Source organism: Octopus sinensis, linkage group LG23, assembly GCF_006345805.1.
Source record: "Octopus sinensis linkage group LG23, ASM634580v1, whole genome shotgun sequence".
Lineage (NCBI taxonomy): Eukaryota > Metazoa > Mollusca > Cephalopoda > Octopoda > Octopodidae > Octopus > Octopus sinensis.
The window spans coordinates 25,117,237-25,140,634 of NC_043019.1; the positions used below are offsets into that span (position 1 = coordinate 25,117,237).

Below are 23,398 nucleotides of genomic sequence, written 5' to 3' on the forward strand. Positions count from 1 at the left end.
ATTTTTGTTCCTAACACTAGCTTAATAATAACTAAGTTATTTTACTAAATTCTTTGTTATAGTTAAAATTAACTGAAACACGGAGCATCCCAACAGAAATATGGTAACGAAAGGGTTAACAGAATAATCTGAATGCTAAAGGGTCAAAATGCCATCCTACTCGAAGGGGTGCGGGGGAAAGTATCCAGTATTGCTTGCTTTCGCTTTCCATCTCCAAAAATCAAACTTTGTTTTTAAAACCCAGTTTTCATTCCACCACCTTTTCATGTTTGTAAAAGAACTCCAACTCTAAATGCTTTCTAACTAATGTCTTCTAACTTCTTTCTTTGCAGGTAACTGTGAAAACACTGCCATTTTACAAGAGCTACTTCAATATTGCCTATCCACTGCCAAAAATTGACCTTATTGCAATTCCTGATTTTCTGAGTGGTCAGTTAATGTTTTCCCCTTTATTTTGATACATTTAACTTGACCCTTTTTTAAGACCTGTCCAAGACCGCCCCTCATTCTATGGTACAAACTCCTTATCTTAAATTAACCTACTCTGAAACCTTCCATTAAATTTTCAAATTAATTTGTTTCAACCATCAATTAATAATGATGGTTATTTTACTATATTCTTAATTACTTTTGAAATTGATTAAAAGTATTTCAACAGAAATATGATAACGAAAGAGTTCAAAAGCTAATTACAAGATGTTTGTATATTCGGATGTCTCCAGGGCCAACTTTAATTTTTCAACCCTCCTGGATCAATAAAAGTACCAGTCAAATACTGGGGTTGATGTGATCAACAAACACCCTCCCCTCAGAATTGCTGGCCTTGTGCCAAAATTTGAAACCAAAATGATAGGTTTCTTCTCTTCTCAAAGCTTCTACATTTTCAGTCTGTAAACAGAATTATTTAGAAGAGTCACATGAGACCAAAATGTGTTGCAGTATTTATTGTGATTCATTATGTTCAGAGTTCAAATCCTACCAAAGTCAGTTTGGCTTTTCATCCTTTGAAGGCTAATAAAATTATGTACCACTCAAGTACTGGAGTAGATGCATTCCCTTCCCCTCAAGAGTGCTGGCCTCATATCTAAATTAGAAACAATTATTATTTAAGGTGGCGAACTGGCAGAATCATTAGCACACCAGGCAAAATGCTTAGCGGCATTTCGTCTGTCTTTATGTTCTGAGTTCAAATTCCACCAAGGTCAGCTTTACCTTTCATCCTTTTGGGGTCAATAAAATAAGTACCAGCTGAGTGCTGGGCTTGATGTAATCGAATTCGTCCTGTTCCCTGAAATTATTAGCCTTGTGCCACAATAATAATACTAATTATTATTATTATTATTATTAAGGCAGTGGGCTGGCAGAATCATTAGCATTCTGGGTGAAATGCTTAGCAGTATTTCGTCTGTCTTCACGTTCTGGGTTCATATTCCACCGAAGTCAACTTTGCCTTTCATCCTTTCGGGATCGATCTAATCGACTGGGCCCCCTCCCACCAAATTTCAGGCCTTTTGCCTAGAGTAGAAAGGATTATTATTATTAATATTTCAAGTTCATATTCTGCCATAGTCCACTTTGATTTACTCTTCCCTCTTGTCCCAAAATTTGAAACTATTATTATTATTAGGATTCTCAAATTACACAGAGTCCAAGTGTATAATATTTACTTTCTCAGTTCAAAGTCTCCCAGAATTACCTTTGTGTGCGTCTGAGATGTCTTATATTTTGGATATTGTCTTCAGTATGATTTTTTTTTTTAATGGCATGATGTGTGATTGTATTTAAAACATTGTGTTCTTGCAGGTGCCATGGAAAACTGGGGTTTGGTGACATACAGAGAAAATACTTTGCTCATTGATGCAGAAGACTCCTCTGCGAAATCACGACAGCTTGTTGCACTTGTAATCGGTCATGAACTTGCACACATGTGGTTTGGAAACCTTGTCACTATGGTAGTTATTTCGTTCCTGAATTCAGTTTTTCTATTTACTAGAGTCAGCATATTATCTTTAGATTATTTTGTATATGGTAATTAATTAATATGCGAAGTATATTTGCCACTTAAATGTGGCTAACCACTGTAGCTTGTAGCCCCAGGAGAACATCTTCTCCAACTGGCTATTGACACACTTTCTGTGCCCTATCAGTATTTGCAAAGGGAAGCTATCCTTCCCATCGTCGACCTGACGTGATACACATGGACCTGAGTTTCTGGGTATTTACTCGTCGTCAGCGCCCGGGTCCATGTGTATCACGTCAGGTTGATGATGGGAAGAATGACTTCCTTTTGCAAATACTGATAGGGCACAGAAAGTGTGTCAATAGCCGGCTGGAGAAGATGTTCTCCTGGGGCTACAAGCTACAGTAGCATCCACCCTTGGTGGTTAGCCACATTTAAGTGGTAAATATACTTCACATTGTCGTGCAGCTACTGTTTATACCTCATTCAGAGATTTATTATTAATTAATTAATACATATTCATGTATGTGTGGAAACATGCATGCATGCATACATGCACTAATGCTCATACATGTATATAGGCCAAGAATGTAGTAAAGTCTTTTAGTCTATTAAATTGACTGTCATTATTCTGCTGTGCTGATAAGGCATAATCAAGGCTGAAACAAGCCCTTGGCTATCCATCATATCCAAAATTAAGATAAAATGTACTTTGTTTCCTAAGCATATTAATTCAACTGTAAACGTCTTTTTTTTTCTTTCTTTTTTTTTTTTTTATCTCCCAATGTCTGAATATTGGTGGAACATCTTCAGAGATGTTCTCTCATGGATTCTTCTAAATATTAGAATTATTTAATGATTTCAGAAAAGATCTATGCTTGGGTGTGGGCAGATTGTCTGCTGGTTTCTGATAGTCTTTTCTTTTTGTTTCCAATTATTATTTACAATTTCAAAGGATGCCAGTTGGCAGAATCATTAGCTGCTGATTAAAATGCTTAGCAGCATTTCCTACATCTTTACTTTCTGAATTCAAATTCTGCCAAGGTCGATGGGCCAATACTGTAAGTACCAGCTAAGTACTGGGGTTGATGTCGTCAACTAGTTCCTTCCCCTCAAATCTTGTGCCTATAGTAAAAAGGATTATTTACAATTTCTTTTGTTTTATTAACAGGAATGGTGGACTCACTTGTGGTTGAACGAAGGTTTTGCCTCTTGGATTGAATACCTCTGTGTCGATAAACTGTTTCCAGATTTTGAAATCTGGACCCAGTTTGTCACGTCTGATCTTGCAGCAGCCCTCAAGCTTGATGCCTTACACACAAGTCATCCCATTGAGGTATTTTCACTGGACAACATTATATTCTGTTAATGCATACTGGATGTGAGTGCGTGCATGTGCAAGCATGTTTGTGTGTGTGTATACATGCAGAAATGAGAGGATTTTTTTTATTCAACATAGTCGTTAAACACGTTTTTCTCTTTGTTAACATATCTCTAGTTAATGTACTGTAACCCCTTCCCCACCATTTTTGGCTTTGCTTCCTCTAACAATTTAATAACATTATCTCTCTACCTTTGCCACATTTACATCGCATCCTATGGCATCCAGTCATGGGGTACAGCAACAGTATGCCTCATTCAGGCATAGGGAAAATAGATATAAAAATGATGATACAGTATGGTGGGTAGATATAGTGTCGATAACTCCTGCTAGATCTCCCAGTCTAGTCTTGTACAATTTGTTAATAAGAGATCTTATATTTTAGAAACGTAGATTTAGTAAAAGTAGTGGGGTTGTGAAGTAGTAAATTAAATGTCTAACTGTATTTAGCTCTCTGTAGACTGAGTTCAAATTCCACCAGAGTTTGTTTTGCCATTCATTTTTTTCAAGGCTGATTAAAATACCAGTAATTTTGGGGTCAGTTCAATCGACTTTTTGCAACTTAATACCAAAACAAGAAATCTTTGTTTCAGTATTGTCTCAGCCTTCTTTTCATTCCTCCATGTCTCACCAGTTAGAATCCAACATGTCCAAGGCCAGTAGTTTAACAGAAGTTGTTGAATCATGCACAATTTAGTCATGTCCCTTTGCAGTTGTTTTTCACCCTTGGATTCAGTTTAATTTTAGAAATAAGGAAGAATTTAGTAAAATAACTTGGTCGTTATTAAGTTAGTGTGGTCATGGTAAATTGGGTGAGTTATTAGGTTGTCTGAATACCTTGTGGTATTAGTTCCAAATTTCTGTGCTCTGAGTTCGAATCCCACCAGGATCATCCTGGCTTTTATCAGATGTGATAAAATAAAGTACCAGTCAGGTAGTGGAGTTGAGTGTCATCCACACCCCCACCCCTCCAATTTACAGGTTTTGTATCTACGCTGGAAACAGTTATTAAGCTGGGGCTCTTTAAAACATAAATCAACAGAAAATTCTGATGGAGGGTTTTAACTCTTCAACATTAAGATTTCTGTCAAATGTTTTGCTTATTTATTCATTGTTTTCAATTAGTCACACATTATCATGTAGCGTCAAGATTTAAGTGATATCTTTGTATATTTTTAGAATGACATTGTAGGGTAGTTGTGAGAGATGTTGGATTCGGCCAGTTTTAACGTAAGACGGGGAGAATATTTGGGCTGGATTAAATGCTAAAGGGTTAATTTAGACTGCATTAAAACCAGAAGCTTGTATCACAAACCCAGGGACAGTTTCAGGTGGGATAGTATGAGGAACTCAGTTCAAATCCTGTTAGTCTACATTACTTTTTATACTTTCAAAATATAACCAAAAAAAAAGTACTAGTAATATCCTGCAGTTATCATTAATCATTCTCTCTCACCAAATCTGTTCCTATTTTAGAAATATTTATTATTAGGACCAGAAGTGCACCAAATTAGTTACCCTCTGGCATCAGTTATGTCCATTTACTTTCTAAGTTCAAATCAACTTTGTCTTTTATCCTCCCATAAATAATTGGCTGAGTATCTCTCCATTCTTGTGTCTCTCTCTTTTAAAAGTCCTTTAACCTGTATTTGTCTTTCCAGGTTCCAGTTGGTCACCCAGCAGAAGTAGATGAAATCTTTGATGCCATTTCCTATTGTAAAGGAGCATCAGTCATCAGAATGTTACACAACTACATTGAAGATACTGTAAGTTCTTTTTCTTCTTGTCAAAGAAAAAAAATTAGGTTTGCAGTATTTGGCTTAACCAAAGTCTTTATTTAATCAACAATGTGTATCGCCTATAGAACTACCTTACTGGCAAATTGGCTAAGTCATTAGAGTGCCAGATACAATACTTTGTGATATTCGTTTCAGCTCTTCTGTATGGGTTCAAATCCCATTGGTCACCTTTTGGATTTTCGTTTTTTCTTTCATTATTTTGTGGATCTGTGAATGAAAAGCATTGGACAAGATGTCTTTATCTTTTCCAGCTCTTTAACTTCTGAGTTCAAATTCCACCTTTGGTGATAAGAAACTCTCAAAAGATTTACAGAGTTTCTTACCACCATAGGGTCTGGCTCTCTGATTTCGAAATTCAAATTCCACCATTGTGTTTTTAAATATCACCATCACCAGCTTGCAGGTCTGACATAAGTCAGGCGAAACCTCAAAGCAATCTCATGTGTATTAGATGGTGCTGAGTGGAGTCACGGGGGGAACTCTTCAATTTGTCATGTACCCTGGGGATTATATACACATATTTATTCATTTCAGGATTTCAAAAAAGGCATGAATTCTTATCTAACAAAATTCATGTACAAGAATGCTGCAACTGAAGATCTCTGGGATGCATTAGAAAGTGCTAGTGGCAAACCAATCAAGAGAGTTATGAGCACTTGGACATCTCAGATGGGTTATCCTGTTGTCAAAGTAAGGACTGCTGCACTTTTTACATAATATCATATTGAGCTACTATATCGTATAACTACTGCATGGAGTTAGTACACTACTACAGACCTCTGTTTGGAACTTTTGTGTGTGTGTGTGATTGGTGAATCTGAGAGAGATGGATATATTCAAATGATGTGTTTTGGTAAATGATTGCTGCATAGTTAAAGAAACTGCGTAACTTAGTGTTGGTAGGTGGTGTACATACAACTGATAGAGAGGAAGAAGTAGTGATTGTCAGACTTGAGAAAAATAGCTTTCACAGCACAAGAAATAGCACATATAACTTCACTATATGCAGGCCCTCTCAGGATGTTAAAGTTAATGGGGCTGATGCTCAACCTTACCATTTGTTGGTGAGTATAAGCAAGAGGGAGGAAAGGGATCACCCTCCTTTAACCCTTTTGATACCAACCCAGCCAAAATCGCCTCTGGCTCTGTAGTACAAATGTCTTACTTTCATAAGTATTGAATTAATATCTTCCACCAAACTTTAGTCACAATTTATGTTCCCAACACTAGCTTAACCCTTTAGTGTTCAGATTACTCTGTTAAATGTAATACTTTTTCACTCAAATTGTTTTGAATTAATCATGCATTATCTTATAGCTTTGGGGTTTCAATGATGTGATTGTTTATTTTTAGAATGTCAATGTAGGTTAGGTGTGAGAGGCTAGATATTGCCAGCTTGAATATAAAACATGTAGAATATTTGGGCCGGATGTGGCCGGTTTAAATACTAAAGGGTTAATGATAACTAAGTTATTTTACTAAATTCTTTGTTATATTTAAAGTAATTGAAAGAGACACAGAGCATCTCAAAATAAATACGGTAACGAAAGGGTTAAAACATAAGACTGGGTGCATTTTAGTGCACCATTCACACTCAGTGTTCCCTTTATTATTATTATTATTATTATTACTGTTAAGGCAGCAAACTGGCAGAATAATAAGCACATTGGATGAAATGCTTAGCGGTAGTTTGGGCATCGCTATGTTCTGAGTTCAGATTCTGCCATGGTTAGCTTTGCCTTTCATCCTCTCAGGGTCAATAAATTAAGAACCAGTTGAGTACTGGAGAGTCAATGTAACCAACTCATCTCCTCTCCTAAAATAGCTGCCCTTGTGGCCAAATTTGAAACTATTATTATTATTGCTAGTAATAATTTATAGTATTATCACAAAGCAAAGGTTCTAATTCCTTTTTAACTCTGCACCATATTTCTGTTGGCATATGCTACGTTTTGTTTTAATTAATTTTGAACATAATGAAGAACATAGTAAAATACCTGTTATTTTGTTATTAAGCTGGTATTTGAAACAAAAATTAGCATGAAATTATGAAATAAAGTTTTGATTTGGATTACTTTAATCCTTCAGTATTCAGATTAATCTGTCAACTGTAATGATTATATCTATTCACATTGCTTTAAATTAATCAGGGCTTATCTCATTTGAGAATTTGCTGATATGATTGTTTATTTTTAGAATGACATTGTAGAGTAGGTATGAGAGGCTGAATCTGGCTGGTTTGAACTTAAAACAAACAATATATTTGGGCTGGATGTGGTTGGTTTAAATACTGAAGGATTAAAGTGGGAAGTTTGGAGTAAAAATTATTTGCACACATAACATGGCAGTCCTGATTTAGGATGAATGTCGCTGTAATTTAGTCCTAGGAGACATTGTCTCCAGCTGGCTATATGACATGATCTGTGTCCTTATATTTCAAACAAGGGAATCTAGCACCCCCACTCAGCTCAAAACAATATCCATTCTGCTGAGTGGTTGGTGTTCAGAAGGGCATGCAGCTGCAAAAATCCTTCCAAAACAGTCACAGAATTCTGGTACAGGCTTCGGCCTGGCCAGCTTTTGTGGTACCATCCCACCCATCTTGGCATGAAACATGGACATTAAATGATGATGGTGATGATTTCCAGGGCAGAGTTCCTTGCCAGTATTCCTATAAGTATTTTTTTTTTATCTTTGTTGGGTCCGCGCCACACACACAAGTAGTAGTAGTTTCAGGGATTGCTTGATAGTTGATGAGACAACAACAGTGAGATAATCTTTTTTTTTTTTGTTTTTTGTTCTAACTCGATGTTTCCCACTTTTCCAGGTCAGTGAAACAAAGGAAGATAATCGTCGTGTTCTACATCTGACCCAAATGAAATTCTGTGCTGATGGTAAAACGGGAGGTAAAACCTAAACTAAACTACTTCTCTCTGTTGTTATTGAGTGGAGTTTGGGGGGGGGGGGGAAGTGATATGAGAGGGGTGGCATATCACCCCTCTATTTGCCCTCTTATAATGGATCCAATCATTAGATTGTGGCCATGTTGTGGCAGTGCTCTTTCATTTTGCTTTTCACTTCTTGTTGGTCATTAAAGTAAATACTAGTAATATACTGGGCTCAATTCGAGCCACCACCATCTCTTTTCTCTGAGAATTAGTCTCCATATATGAAATCATTACAAATTTATTTTTGTGGTTTGATTCAACTGATCAATAAGTGCTGGCATCATTGCACGGTTGAGAAACTTGCTTCCCAACCATATGGTCTTCGGTTCATTCCTACTGCACAGCACTTTGGGCAAGTGTCTTCTATAGCCCCAGTCCAACCAAACCCTTGTAAGTGGATTTGGTAGACAGAAACTGAAAGCAGCCTACCACCTTGACATCATCTCCTCATTGTCATACAAGTGATGTTGTTTGCAGATTTCTGTGAAAAACCTTCCAGGCTCTGGGGAAGTACTTCCTTGCTTGGAAAACAGGTGAGGGTTTGTCAGTTGAAAGGGCAACAGGCTGTAGAAAAACTGCCTCAGCAAATTCTGAGCCATGCAAACATGGAAATGTAGGTATTAAGATGATGATGATGTCTTTTGCTAAATTTTCCCCACTTCTTGTCGAGAGAACTAATTAGTTCAAGTACATGACTGCACTGTTCTGTCGTTTTCAGATAAAACTTCAAGATGGATGATTCCTATTGATATTTCAACCTCATCAAGTATTCACAAACCAGTCAAGAAAGTTCTGATGGAAGGTGAAAAGATGGAAGTGATTCTTGACAATGTCAAAACTGATGAATGGGTGTTGGTGAGTTCATAACAAATATATATTGTTTAATAGCTAACGCTGTGATCTAGAAACTACTGAAGGTAGTAAACCTTTCTTAAAGCATGTTATTTCAGTATATGCTGGCCCAGCGGTAGACGATGTCGTAATCAACTTTATCACAAGTTATTTGGGTATATACAATGCAGGTGGCACGTAAAAAGCACCCACTACACTCACGGAGTGGTTGGCGTTAGGAAGGGCATCCAGCTGTAGAAACATTGCCAGATAAGACCGGAGCCTGGTGCAGCCTTCTGGCTTCCCAGATCCCCGGTCGAACCGTCCAACCCATGCTAGCATGGAGAACGGATGTTAAACGATGATGATGATGATACTGGGCTGGTTGTAGATTATTCATAAATCAACTCCTATGAATGTTGAATGAAATATCCTAGGTATTCTATTGTTGCTTTAATATCTCATGATCTAGCATGTCTAACTACCAAAACACTAGGTGCCTTGATTTTATATTGTTTGTTTGCTTGACTATTTATTATAGAACTATTCAGTGTAATGATGGATGATCTTATGGTTTTGTTTTTAACAAAAACCAAGTGAAATATGATAGATCTACACACACATTTACACGGCAGCATCATTTCTTTGTTATCAATGTCTATAATGATAATCATGTAAACTGCATTCAAATATTGCCCACATAATCAAGCAAACAGGATAAAAACACGCCTAGTTTTGGCAGATGACAGAAGGGTACAATGTGTGACATATTTAATGTACAGACAAGTGTATTCTCTAGCTAGCCTGGTACAAAGTGAAGCAACTTGCTATAGAGATATTGGTAGGGAAAAATTTCATTTAACCTTTTGTTTAACATTACACAAACACTTTCTCACTTTATCCTGTTGTTTCTGTTTTTTGATAAATTTTATTTCTGCTAACATTCTGAGATTTATTTCAAGAAATCTATATTTTCATTTCAGTTAAACTGTAACTCAGTTGGTGTGTATCGAGTGCAATACAGCAGTGACATGTTACAATCTCTATTGAAGGGAATTGTCAACAAAACCATTCTCCCTACCAATAGACTGGCATTACAGAGTGATATGTTTGCTTTGGTAAGTTTACTTAAATTCTAATTGGGCCTTCTCTACTGACAAGATAGAATTAGACTAATGCCACAAATGTAGGAATAAAAATACCATAAATCCTCGAGTATAATCTGCATTTTTTTTCCCAAAATTTAAAGGTCAAAATCCCTAGTGCATACTATATACAAGGTTAAAATTGAAAAATGTCTTCTAAGCAATGGCTGACTCTCTATTTGCCGTCCGGCAATATTTATTCAGACGCATTTTGTAATGTCGGGCTCGAAAAATACCTTAAGCTAAGCCTGAAAGCAATAAAGTCATAAAAGAATCATCCATAACTTACAGTAAGCAACATTTATTGAAATAAAAAAACAATTTGCAAACATATTTACATTCCCATATAACAGTTAAGAACATCACCATTATTGTATTACACATGCGCGGAAGTGTTTATTCGACTAGGTGCTGCTGGCTTAATTACGCACGACTCGCGTTAGAGAAGGAGTGCATATTATACACAAGGTTTAGGTTTTTCAGTGGTACAAGCCCCCTAAAAATCCCCTGCGTATTATACTCAAGGGTGGACTATACTCGAAGATTTACAGTATTATAAATTTGGAAATATTCACTGCTTATGTCTTGTAGACATAAACATAATTGTTTCAGAAGAGATCTGATTCGTCATTCTGTAGAAGTTGGGGACAACGTGGCACAATCTCTTCAGATTTACCTCAACCAGTTCGTTTTTTGTAGATAGAACTCTTTATTCTCCATTAATTCATCTGACAGAGAATTGATAACTTTGGAATGTTTGCTGCAGTAAACAAGTAGGAAGATGAGTGGAAGACTCTCATGATGTTACATCTGCTTTTCACATTTGCATGAGTTGAACTGGTTGTTGCAATCCAAGCTGGTTCGTATCTGGGTAGTTCCTGTCACCCTAGATGGGTTGTAGGACCATGTTTCACTCATGCATATTGTTTTTAGTTTAATTTCCCAAGCCAGATGCCCTTCCAAACACCAAGCACTCCAGAGTTTGCTGGGTGCATTTTATCATCACTTGAACACTAGAGAGCTGGTCATGTCCTTAACAAGACCAAATGATCCTCTCGACCATGCGACTCTGCTCATCCAGCAACCACTTTGTAGAGTTCACTGGGTGCATTATATCAGGGCACCAGTGCTAGCAAGGTTGTTTTTGTAAGGGGCAAAGGCATCATCACTACCTTATGGTACCTTCATTCATCAAAACATGATAAACAGGGGTAATAAGAGGGAGAGAGAAAAAGAATAAAATAGGATGAGTTGAGGAAGAGAATAAGATGATGGTAGCTACAGCATGGTCAGGGTGAGGAGAGAGGGCAGTGGATGTCAGTCACAAGTCTGGGGAGAGTGATCGGTGAAAGTACAGGAAAGGATTATGTTAGTGTGTTTGGTACAAATCAGATACAATCCTTTATACATAACCAAACCACATGGCCATCACTGATAAACTTGTCTTGAGAACATGGACCATGTTTTCATTAATTGTATGAAAGCAGACATAGACATCCTCCTAGCCCTCCCAATCTTTTACCCTGAGGGACATCTAGAATGTGACGATTGGGTAGAGAGGGGGATGCACCATTACTTGGTGCTCATCTCAGCAGAATAGAATGGAACAACATGAAGTATCTTGCTTAAGAACACAATACACTGCCCTGTCCAGGATGAGAACCTACTACTTTATAGTTGTGGACCCAACACCCTAATCACTAAGCTGGGAGGAACTTGAGGTTTTTTGTTCTATTTTCTATTTTCTTTCCACATTATTCCACTTTAGTTTATTGTGGATGTCAGCTGTGATTCAGTCGATTACAATTGCCTTTGCACACAGTTCTCTCACATTTCTATTTTACACATCAGCCATATTTCTGTTGAAAAATAAATTGTTCCTTTCGTTCTATTATACAGGCTCGTGCTGGTATGGTGTCAACCGTTGAAGTGCTGAAATTTGTCCAATCATACAAAAACGAAGACAACTACACAGTTTGGAATGACTTGGCACAGAACCTAACAAATATTGCTCTCCTGCTCCAGTACACCAAGTACTATGACCAGTACAAAGTGTTTGTTCGTAACTTGTTCAGGAAGATAGCTGCAAAGGTTGGCTGGGAAGCTACAAAAGAAGAGAGTTAGTAATAATTCTAAAATATTAAAGATACTTCTTCTTATTGATAAACTATTGTGCCTAACCTAACAAAGATGGGGATTATCTTTCAGTTGTTCTTTGATTACAGGTTTCACTGGTTCAGAAGGTCCTCAAACTGTTATGGAAATTTTAATATCAACAAATAAAAGCACCCAGTCCACACTGTAAAGTGATTGGTGTGAGGAGTGGCATCCAGCTGTAAAAACCTTACCAAAACTGACCCCGCCTGTGCTAGTGTCATGTAAAAAGCACAAAGTCCACTCTGCTGAGTGGTTGGTGTTTGGAAGGGCATCCAGCTGTAAAAGTCCTGCTAAAACAGTCACAGAAGTCTGGTGCAGGCTTCAGCCTGGCCAGCTCTTGTGGTACTGCCCCACTCATGCTAGCATGGAACACAGACAATAGCAGCATTTTGTCCATTCTTTGATTCTGAATTCAAATTCCACCAAGATCAACTCTTGTCTTTCATGCTTTCGGGGTCAATATAATCGACTTACTCCCTCCCCCAGAATTGCTGGCCTAGTACCAAAATGTGAAACCAATATTTTGTTTTCAGTTCAAATTCTGCCTCTGTAGACTTTGCTGTTCTTCCTTCCAGCAGTCAACACCTGTTATCCTTCTGTTGATGGTTTTGTTTCAAAGTTAGAAAACCTTGTTCTTTCTTCCAGATCACTTAACAACATTATTAAGGGACTTGGTGCTCTGCCGTATGGGTCGTTATGGTGATGCAGCTGTCTTGGAAGAATCCCGTAAAAGGTTCCAGGATCATGTGTCTGGGGAGAAGATCCTTCCTGCTGATCTGAAATCTCCTGTAAGTCATGCAGAACAAGCTTTTCTTTATTCTGAATGCCTTCAGATATTTAAAAAAAAAAAAAAAAAAAAAAAAGCAAGAAAGAAAAGAAAACTTTCCTTCTTTCTCATTATTACTAATTATCATAATGAATTTCTGCTTTGGGTTTTAAGTCTCAGTGATTCCAGGTTCATATCTCACTCCAGCCGGCCGTTGTTTTGCTCACATCACTTTGTACCTTTTGATGTGGTTTACATAAGGAGACAGATTCCTCATCCTACTCCATAACCAAAGTTGTTGCAAGGACATTCTGCTGCTGTAAAAACTAAAACTCCAAGAAAGAAAAAAACAAACAAATCGTCTGCCTTGGAGGGGAACTTTCTAGGTACAATCCCATGGTCATTTGTAACTGAAGATGGTCTTAACCCTTTACTTTCCATATGGATAAGGACAGGTAGTGTATTTGTTAGGCAGTTTTCTAATTTAGACGACCTGCATAGTATTTGAAGAAACAGCTCACCTGTAGGCCAGGTGTCCCATTATGATGTTTATGTTGTAGTTTGTTGGACGTGTATCCTATTGAAAAAGTAATGCACTCTGTTCTTGTTAGTCAAATATTTGACAATCATCAAATAGTAATTACTTTAATAATGTATTTGTTTTAACTGTTTTAACAGGTTTACCTGACAGTTGTCTGTCATGGAGATGAAGAAGTATTGACATCTATGTTGGAGGTAAGTAGAAATCACTAGAGAGACACGTTTCTTTAATTACATACACACACACACACATTTCTAGGAAATTGATCTCAAAGCTCAGCTTATTTGTAGCTTTCTGTTCTTCAAGATCCAGTTTCTAAAAAGAATTATTTCACTTTCTCATTCACAAAAGTTTATTAAAAAAAATCTTGTGACATCTCTCTCTCTTTTTATAAATCAAAATCGAATCAAATCAAATCAAATCAAACCAAATCAAAATAGATGAACATCAATGGAATTTGTATCCTTGTGGTACCAGTGCCGGTGGCACATAAGAAAACCATCCGAACGTGACCGTAGCCAGTACCACATCGACTGGCCTCCGTGCTGAGGGCACGTAACAAACACCATCCAGGCATGGCCGTCTGCCAGACGAGGCTGGCACCTGTGTCGGTGGCACATAAAAAAAAAAGACACCATCCGAGCGTGGCGGTCTGGCACCTGTGTCGGTGGCACAAAAAAAAAACACCATCCGAGCGTGGCTGTATGCCAGCCTCGTCTGGAACCTGTGTCGGTGGCACATAAAAACACCATCCGAGCGTGGTCGTCTGCCAGCCTCGTCTGGCACCTGTGTCGGTGGCACATAAAATCACCCACTACACTCTCGGAGTGGTTGGCGTTAGGAAGGGCATTCAGCTGTAGAAACACTGCCAGACCCCAGTTGAACCGTCCAACCCATCCTAGCTTGGAAAGCAGACGTTAAACGATGATGATGAGATATATATATATATACTAGCCTTGAAGCTGCCCTAAGGGCAGCATTCGGGTTCGCTCCTGCAGAAGGCACCCTTGAGGCCTGCAGCCCTATACCCTTGTGTAATGTAATGGTTTCAGACCCATTCATTCTATATGTCTCCTGGTGTTAATTATCCGATAGCTCATTCTGAACTCCCTACCCAACATATACCCACACACTCAATATTTATACTTCACTCTCACCCATACCTAAACCCCATCTCCCATTAACTTGTTGTTCATTCAACATGTAACATGTTTTCCGTCTCTGTAACAGTGTGTCAGTGTATCCACCCTTGGACCGCTTTCTGCCAGCTTTGCCAATAGACATTCAGCTAGTTTCTAGTTTGACTTACAGCTAAGTTTCTAGCCTTGAAGCTGCCCTTCAGGTTGCATTCAGGCTAGCTCCTGAGGAGGGATTTCGGGAATTTTGTAGGGTATTCAGGTAGAAAAAAAAACTCTAGAACTCTGGGGCTGAAGGCCCAAGCACCAATATGTAACCAAAACAGGAAGATTAGTTTTCCACCTAGAAATAAGTTTCATAAACTACAAAATATAAATATCCACACTACCACACCTGAAACGTACCTGTTAAAACTCTTTATCTTGATTTGAATGTACATGAAGGTATTTAGAATGCCCAAACTTATTTCTGAAAATGTGCTAAGGACTGATACTGATCATAGTTTAATCAATTAGCGTAGGAACAAGGTAAATGTAGTTAAAATAGGAGCCCTTAAAAAAATTAGACCCCCTTAGGACATTCCCTAGGATTAGGGGAGTTGCTGGTTTGAGTTTCGTTGTCCTTGCACCAACAGTCTAGGAGGAATTAATGAACTTAAAAACGTAACAGACCGAGAAACCTCACTCAAATTCATAATAGGATATATCATCATTGCCAGCGCCGCCCCGACTGGCCTCGTGCCGGTGGCACGTAAAAAGCACCATCCGTTCGTGGCCGTTGCCAGCCTCGCCTGGCCCCCGTGCCGGTGGGACGTAAAAAGCACCCACTACACTCATTGCCAGATCAAACTGGGCCTGGTGCAGCCTTCTGGCTTCCCAGACCCCAGTTGAACCGTCCAACCCATGCTGGCATGAGTGAGACTAATATATAGATAGATAAATATAGCCTAACCCTTAGCCCACCCTTCTGTAAAAAGAATGGGTGTGATTGGTTTAACTTGTTTTATGGCCTTGTAGAAGAGTCATACAGATGCTAACCTTTGGTAGGATTTGAACCGAGAACAATGAAGCAGTTAATCATTATGTAGATAATGTTAGCATAGATTATTTCTCTCTCTCTCTCTCAGCAGATGAGGTTGATATGTGGTTTCTGGTGGGAGTCCAATTAAAATCAAAATGGGTGAAGTCTAATCCCTTTGTGTCTATTCAGAGGGGAAACTGAAAAGATGTTTGCATCTGTCAGATTACGCCACAGCAATGACTAAAATTTGTATTGTTTATTATACAGTACACCTTACTTCACATTTCAGTAGGCCATGGTCTAGCCAAAACAGTCCATCTCTTTTATGTTCAAACTGGCTATATCTGGCCTCTCCTACCATCCCTACAGTATCCTTCTAAAAATTAAGTTAACTCATCAACATCTCATAGCTACAAGACAATGCATGATTGTTTCAAAACAATGAATAAACAAGCATTACTTTTTGATAGGATAATGTGAATGCTAAAGTCTTAACCTTTTAGTGTTCAGATTATTCTATCAAACATAATACTTATTGATTCACATTGATTTCAATTAATCATGCATTATCTCATATCTTCAAGATCTTGATGGTGTAATTACCTAATGTAAAATAACATTGTAGGGTAGGTGTGAGCCTGGATCTGGTCAGTTTGAACATAAAACAGATGAAATATTTTGGCCGGATATGGCCGGTTTAAATACTAAAGGGTTAAACAACCCCATAAAGATTCATTGGTTCATCTGTATGTGTGTAGATTTTGGTGGTGGTGGTATCCAAGGTGGACTTAGAGTACTATTATCATTTGTAGAGAGAGTAGAATGTTGGTGATGATGCAGTAAGTATGATGGTAATTTAATTAATCTCTTCAGTTGTACGAGAAAGCCCAGATGCAGGAAGAAATGGTTCGAATCAGCCGAACAATTGGTGCAGTTAGTGAGAGTAAGCTTATCACTCGAGTCCTGGAATTTGCCATTTCTGTAAGTAAACTTTTTCTCTTCTTTTGTCTTTGTCTTTTGATAATTTTTAAATGTCTTATTTCTGGACTGTTGGATGTTAACCATTTGAAAATGACCTGATTGCAACTGTTTGTGGCCAGCATATTTCCAAGACAGGTTTGCTGATGAGATGCTATAAACTGGACATGAGTCTTATCTTTCAAATCGGTCCACTTAAACATTAAATGTACAATGTCAAGTGTTTAACTTTTTAGCAGGTCTGGCCTCTCACACATCTCAAAGTTATGAGATTAATGATTAATTTAAAACAAAGTGACAAAATGAGCATTACTTTTGACAGATTAATCCGAATGCTTAACCCTTTCGTTACCAACCTGGCTGAAACCAGCTCTGGCTCTGAGTACAAATGTCTTGTTTTCATAAGTTTTGAATTAATATCTTCCACCAAACCTTAGTCACAATTTATATTCCTAACACTAGCTTAATGATAACTAAGTTATTTTACTAACTTCTTTGTTATATTTGAAGTAATTGAAAGAAACACAGAGCATCTCAAAATAAATACAGTAATGAAAGGGTTAAAGGGTTAATTCTTTTATTTAGTTCTTCAAACTTTATCTGATTTTTATAAATGTTTTTTTTCTCTTCTATTCAGGATAGAGTTCGTAGCCAAGACACAGTTTTTGTGATTGCTGGTGTAACAGGCACTGTGTTAGGGAGAGAAATGGCATGGCAATTTGTGAGAGATCACTGGCAGTTTTTCTGCGAGAGATACCAAGGTGGGGCACTGATTGCCAGACTCGTTAAGGTAAGCTTGTCACTTGTTTGACTATTTTCAAAAACTTTAGTTGTTGGTGTGAACAAAAAAGTTTGAGGTTTAAACTGAACCCTAATTTATTAGGGTTAAAGCCAAAGAGCTGCCAAGGGGTACAGTTATGGGGGTGTGGTGCAGGCAAGGTGTTTTTAGGGAGTGAGACGTCATTGGAATGACCAGATGAATAAAGTACTATGATGTTGCTGTGGATTCAGAGACAATTGTAGCGAAAGTAGAGGCAAAGTAAATCACTACTATAAGGTACATTACAGACGTGTTTTTTTTTTCTCTCTCTTTCAGTTCACTACTGAGAATTTTGCATCTGAAAATCGAGCAAATGAAGTTGAGGTAAGTCAATCAGTGTGTTACTCTGATAGTTGTCATTTGGCTTAATTGCTCCTTCTTCATTGTCCCTTTCCACTAAGTACACTTGTTTGGGAAAATTTAACGTCCGTTTTCCATGCTGGCATGGGTTGGACAGTCTGGGGAACTACACCAGGTTTCAATCTGATTTCTACGACTGGATGCCATATTTGTAGAAATCAATGTCCACTTTGCCATGCTTGTATGGGCAGATAGAGTTCATTAAGGCAGATATTCGACAACCAGCTGCCCTTCCCATTGCCAGCCCTCGCCAATTTCCAAATAAGGTAATATTCCCCCATGGCCAGGCATGTTTTTCACAGAATGTTGAAAAATGAATGCCATTGCTTGAATGACAGTGACAATGTCACCTTTATCGTTGATAGTTTTAGTTCTCCAAACCACTAATATCCCTACTGCGTGGCCATTATATTGTGTGTGTGTGTGTACCAGCAGGGCAGTAAGTTTGTCTTGTAATTATGAGGTCTCTGGTGCCATCCTACATGGTTTGTTAAAGAAAATGTCTTTTACTCTGGTATATAACGAGTGGAGTTGGTCTGAAAGCCTCTGCATAGAAAATCTCGGGTGGATTAAACTTGGAAATATCCAGCTTTGTTGCACCCTGTATTGTGCTGATTCCCTCTAAGGATTAGGTTAATGATACTGTGGAGCATTCAGCTATTTCCGTTATAACCCAATGAAAAGGCTGTTCAGTTGATAGAACAGAACTCCTCATAGAAATCAGAACTTTTGTTACATCGATGTGATGGCGCCAGTCTTATTCTTTATTACTGTTCTTACCACAGCAAGTACTGTGATTAACTTCCTTTCTTAGTTCCAGATCCCTTTGTGCCACCCCACCTGATTTGAAACTCACAGCATCTTCATCCAAATGCTGTTGTGCTTCCACAAATAAGCAAGTCTTTCTATGGCTTTATTAACCCTTTCGTTACCAACCCGGCTGAAACCGGCCCTAGCTCTGAGTACAAATGTCATGTTTTCATAAGTTCTGAATTAAAATCTTCCACCAAACCTTAGTCTCAATTTATGTTCCTAACACTAGATTAATGATAACTAAGTTATTTTACTAAATTCTTTGTTGTATTTAAAGTAATTGAAAGAAACACAGAGCATCTCAAAATAAATACAGTAACGAAAGGGTTAAATAAAAAATTAAAAAATCAGATAATTCATGTACAATCTAGGTGCAATCCCATGATCATTTGTGAGCAAAGGGCTCTTTACTCATGAACCCCTTTATGGATAAGGACAGGTAGTGTATTTGTTGGCCAGTTTGCTAATTCGTGTGTATGTCTCAGTGTTTGATGTTCATTCATTCATTTATTTATTTATTCATTTTCTTCCTCCATTCCAGGAATTCTTTGCAGCCCACCCAGCTGCTTCTGCAACCCGTAACATTCAGCAGTCCTGTGAAAATATCAGACTGAATGCCTGGTGGTTAGCTAATGAGTCAGATGAAGTTGGTAAATTTTTAGATGACATCAAGGAAGATTAAGGACAACACACACACACACACATACATACATAATATACACACGTATATATACAGTTTTCCTTCTTGTTTATTTTGTTTTTACCTTTTCTTTTTCCTGTTTCTATTTTTTTACCTTCTGTAACGGGAGAGAAAGTGTATTCACTTCAAGCAGTCATTCAAATACATTAGTCCATAACATTTCCAGTTCCCTACAATCTGATTTTCTCATCTTTCAGATGATGAAATTTGTCTTCTTTTTTCTCTCTCTCTCTTCACTACAGTTGAAAATTTATGCATGGAAAACAATAGACAAGATAGTTTTTTAATATCTAATAATGCATGTGACATTAAAATGAAAAATTAACTAGGATTCGATATGTTGCAATAGAATATATTAGTCATTAACTATTTCCTTTCGAATAATTTCAATATTTTAATCTTGAAAATATTCCATTTTCTTCTACCAACAAATATAATCTTTTATGTATATTTACTGAGGGAATCTTACATAACATCTTCAGCTGGCTGTGCTTTACTGATGAGATCAGAATAAGACCAGAACCTATCCCCATATACGTTTGGATTCTGCATTCTTATGTCTGGTTCACTATTGTATATTTTCAACACATACAGTTATTATTTAGTATATATTGTTCAATGAAATAAACTGTCAATGCACAGTCAGCTTTTTACTTTTGCTTTCCCCATCCTTTTGGCCCTTATTTACTCTAACCTCCCAGTTAGACAGCAGATACAGGCTTCAGATATTTTGGGTCATTAAGTCAGGCTAATGTTACTGAGCATCAATCCAATGATTTCTTTTTTTTTTTTTCTTCCAGCTAAATTGGATTGTCTTCAAAGTGACTTCCCAAATATCTGCTACATCTCAGCACCATCAAATATCCACACATTTTTCACAACTTCTAACTCTTCTTGGTGCTACACCGTTTCCCTACAATTTGCTTCAAACGGTCACCTCATCCACCATTTATTTTTCTCTCATGTACAACTAACCTGAAATCGTGCTTTGTGGTTGTGGAAGTTGGCCGTCCTGACCGGGGTTCATCTGTGACCTCGAAATGACCAGTCCAAAACCTCAACACCCATATTTTCACCATGGAGTAAGATGGGCAGCACTCCTTCAAGACTTCCTTCCTCTTGCCATGGATTTCTGCTGCTCCTTTTCCTTGCAAAAAGGGGAACTTCATGACGCCCCCTACTTGAATCTTATCAAAATCCATTGTAGGAGCTGCCATCATGCGTTAAACCTGCAAAAAAGAGAAAGACACATTGTATACCATCATGGTATTTTTTTGCATATCTTCTCCTAAATAGTTGTCCTACCATCCTTGTAAAGGTAACAGCTCTACCCCTTTTGCAATACCCTTAAAATTCCTTGCAGTGTTTGCTTTTGTCCTTTTTACATTCTAAAGTCAGATTTTGCCGAGGTAGACTTGTGTCTTTCATTTTCACAGACTGAGTGTGATCGACTCAGGTGTTGTGTCTGCATTTGAGATAATTATTCCCATTATCTGGAAAACAATGAAATTGATAGCACCTGGAAGTATTAAGTTTCGTTCCTCTGCAAATGACTCTGAATTTCACCTTCCATCTTTATAGGGTCAATAAATGGATTCCATTTAAGTTCAATGTCCTATGAAGAATCCTCTCAGAGAGGGGCAAGCTGACAATATTGTCCAAGTAATAGAGAAAATTATTTGTTTGTTCCCATTCTTTACATTTGCAGTTCAAATCCTGCTGAGGTCTACTTTACCTTCCATCCACTCCAAGGTTGATAAAATATAATACCAGTCAACGACTAACTTCACTCTCCCTTCAGAATTGCTGGCCTTATGATGCTGAAATCCTTAAATCATCATCATTATTATCATTAGCATTGCTGCATCGTAAATTACATCCTTTACGCCTTTCTATTCAGGGAAATAACCAGGGTTTTTAAGTTTAGATTATCAGGTAGGATCAGTCTTAACTCGCTTGCGGTGGAGAAGTAAAATGCATGAAGATGATTGCAAATATATACACATTAAAATGTGTTGAAAATAGAAATACAAAATAGTTTGCCAACTTACTTCAGCAATTAATTCACCTTTAACCTTTCTCAATACAATCACCTGTAATCTCACCTTTTTCAATCAAATCACTTGTAACATCTCTCTTTAGCAATAAAATCACCTGTAATGCCTCTCTCTCTCTCTCTCTCTCTAGCAATAAATTCTCTTGTAACCTCTTTCTCTCTCTCTCTAAAAAAATGTTCTCTTGTTTGACTGGCTTGTAATGTTGCCTTATCTTTTAACAATAAACCCGTCACTACTAAAGATTTTTATTTTTGTTCTTGTTTTATAAAGGACTTTATCTTGCTTATGATGATGATTATTATTATTATTATTATTATTATTCTTTGAAAATCACCTGGGATGTGGTTGTGCTGTAGACAGTTCAGAGCTTTGTTTGTATTTAAAACTCACAGGTATAAATGTGCAAACTTAACTCTGTTTCCACCTTCAGTGCTTGAGATAGATTATGGGGCAGCAGTAAAATACAAATTATTATCGTTTTTATTATTATTATATTATTACCCAGCTGCACACAACAATAATACTTTTCTTTATAAAAAATTTAATCTTCTGCCTGTTCAAATAAAAAATCATTATTTTTTTATGATTTATCAAATATATATATATATTTTTTTTTAATTTGAAGTTTTGAAATTAAAGAAAGAAATGAAATTTGATAATAAAACAGGGATATCAAGATGTATTTAGGATAGAATTGTTTGTTGAGTTTCTTTTTTTATATTTTACTTTTGTGTATTGTCGTTTTAATTTTCTTTTTTCAGTTTTTTTTTGTTTGTTTGTTTTTTGTTTTTTTCCAGTTCTATATATTTCTGAGAAAATGTAGACTTTATAGTATCACATATATTATTAAACTGATATACATCAACTAAATCTTGGTGGATTGATACTTAAATGTATGTTTACATTCTTTTACTTTTTGAAATTGTGTGTGTATGTATATGTGTAGATATATATACATGTATACATATATATATATATATATATATATACATGTATGTGTATATATATATATATATATACATGTATGTGTATATATTATATATATATGTATACATGTATGTGTATATATATATATATATATATATATATATACAGTATGTGTATATATATATATATATATATACATGTATGTGTATATATATATATATATATATGTATACATGTATGTGTATATATATATATATATAATACATGTATGTGATATATATATTATATATATATATATATATATACATGTATGTGTATATATATATATTATATTATATATACATGTATGTGTTATATATATATAGATATATATATATATATGTATGTATATAATATATACATGTATGTGATATATATATATATATTATATATATATATATATATACAGTATGTGTATATATCTATATATATATATATATATGTATATAATATATATATATGTATGTGTATATATATATATATAGTATATATATATATATACATGTATGTGTATCTATACATGTATGTGTCTATATATATATATATATATATATATATACATGTATGTGTATATATATATATATGTATAATATATATATATATGTATGTGTTATATATATATATATATAATATATGTAATATATATATATACATGTATGTGTATATATATATATATATATATATACATGTATGTGTAGATATATATATATGTATACATGTATGTGTGTATATATATATATATGATATACATGTATGTTGTATATATATATATGTATATACATGTATGTGTATCTATATATATATGTATTACATGTATGTGTTATATATATATATTATGTATATACATGTATGTATATATATATATATGTATGTATACATGTATGTGTATAATATATATATGTATATACATGTATGTGTATATATATATATATGTATATACATGTATGTGTATATATATATATATGTATATACATGTATGTGTATATATATATATATGTATATACATGTATGTGTATATA

At 36.2% G+C, this 23,398-nt stretch overlaps 1 protein-coding gene across 2 annotated transcripts in view; it reads left to right on the forward strand.

Annotated features, from left to right (window-relative positions):
- Positions 1-22,107, forward strand: part of LOC115223377 (puromycin-sensitive aminopeptidase) — a 42,224-nt gene extending 20,117 nt beyond the window's left edge. The window contains exons 7-22 of one of the 2 annotated variants that reach the window (XR_005003589.1): positions 333-429; positions 1,804-1,952; positions 3,132-3,296; positions 5,003-5,107; positions 5,675-5,830; positions 7,968-8,046; positions 8,807-8,943; positions 9,903-10,037; positions 11,964-12,183; positions 12,867-13,009; positions 13,666-13,722; positions 16,559-16,666; positions 17,301-17,453; positions 17,760-17,807; positions 19,198-19,893; positions 19,951-22,107. Coding sequence is in view for 1 of the 2 variants with exons in the window: in XM_029793884.2 (XP_029649744.1) it covers positions 333-429; positions 1,804-1,952; positions 3,132-3,296; positions 5,003-5,107; positions 5,675-5,830; positions 7,968-8,046; positions 8,807-8,943; positions 9,903-10,037; positions 11,964-12,183; positions 12,867-13,009; positions 13,666-13,722; positions 16,559-16,666; positions 17,301-17,453; positions 17,760-17,807; positions 19,198-19,338 (1,893 nt within the window). In the remaining variant the exon portion in view is untranslated. Of the gene's footprint in view, positions 1-332; positions 430-1,803; positions 1,953-3,131; positions 3,297-5,002; positions 5,108-5,674; positions 5,831-7,967; positions 8,047-8,806; positions 8,944-9,902; positions 10,038-11,963; positions 12,184-12,866; positions 13,010-13,665; positions 13,723-16,558; positions 16,667-17,300; positions 17,454-17,759; positions 17,808-19,197 lie in introns of both variants that reach the window. The other variant, XM_029793884.2, reaches the window with a different exon arrangement.
- The last annotated feature ends 1,291 nt before the right edge of the window (positions 22,108-23,398 follow it).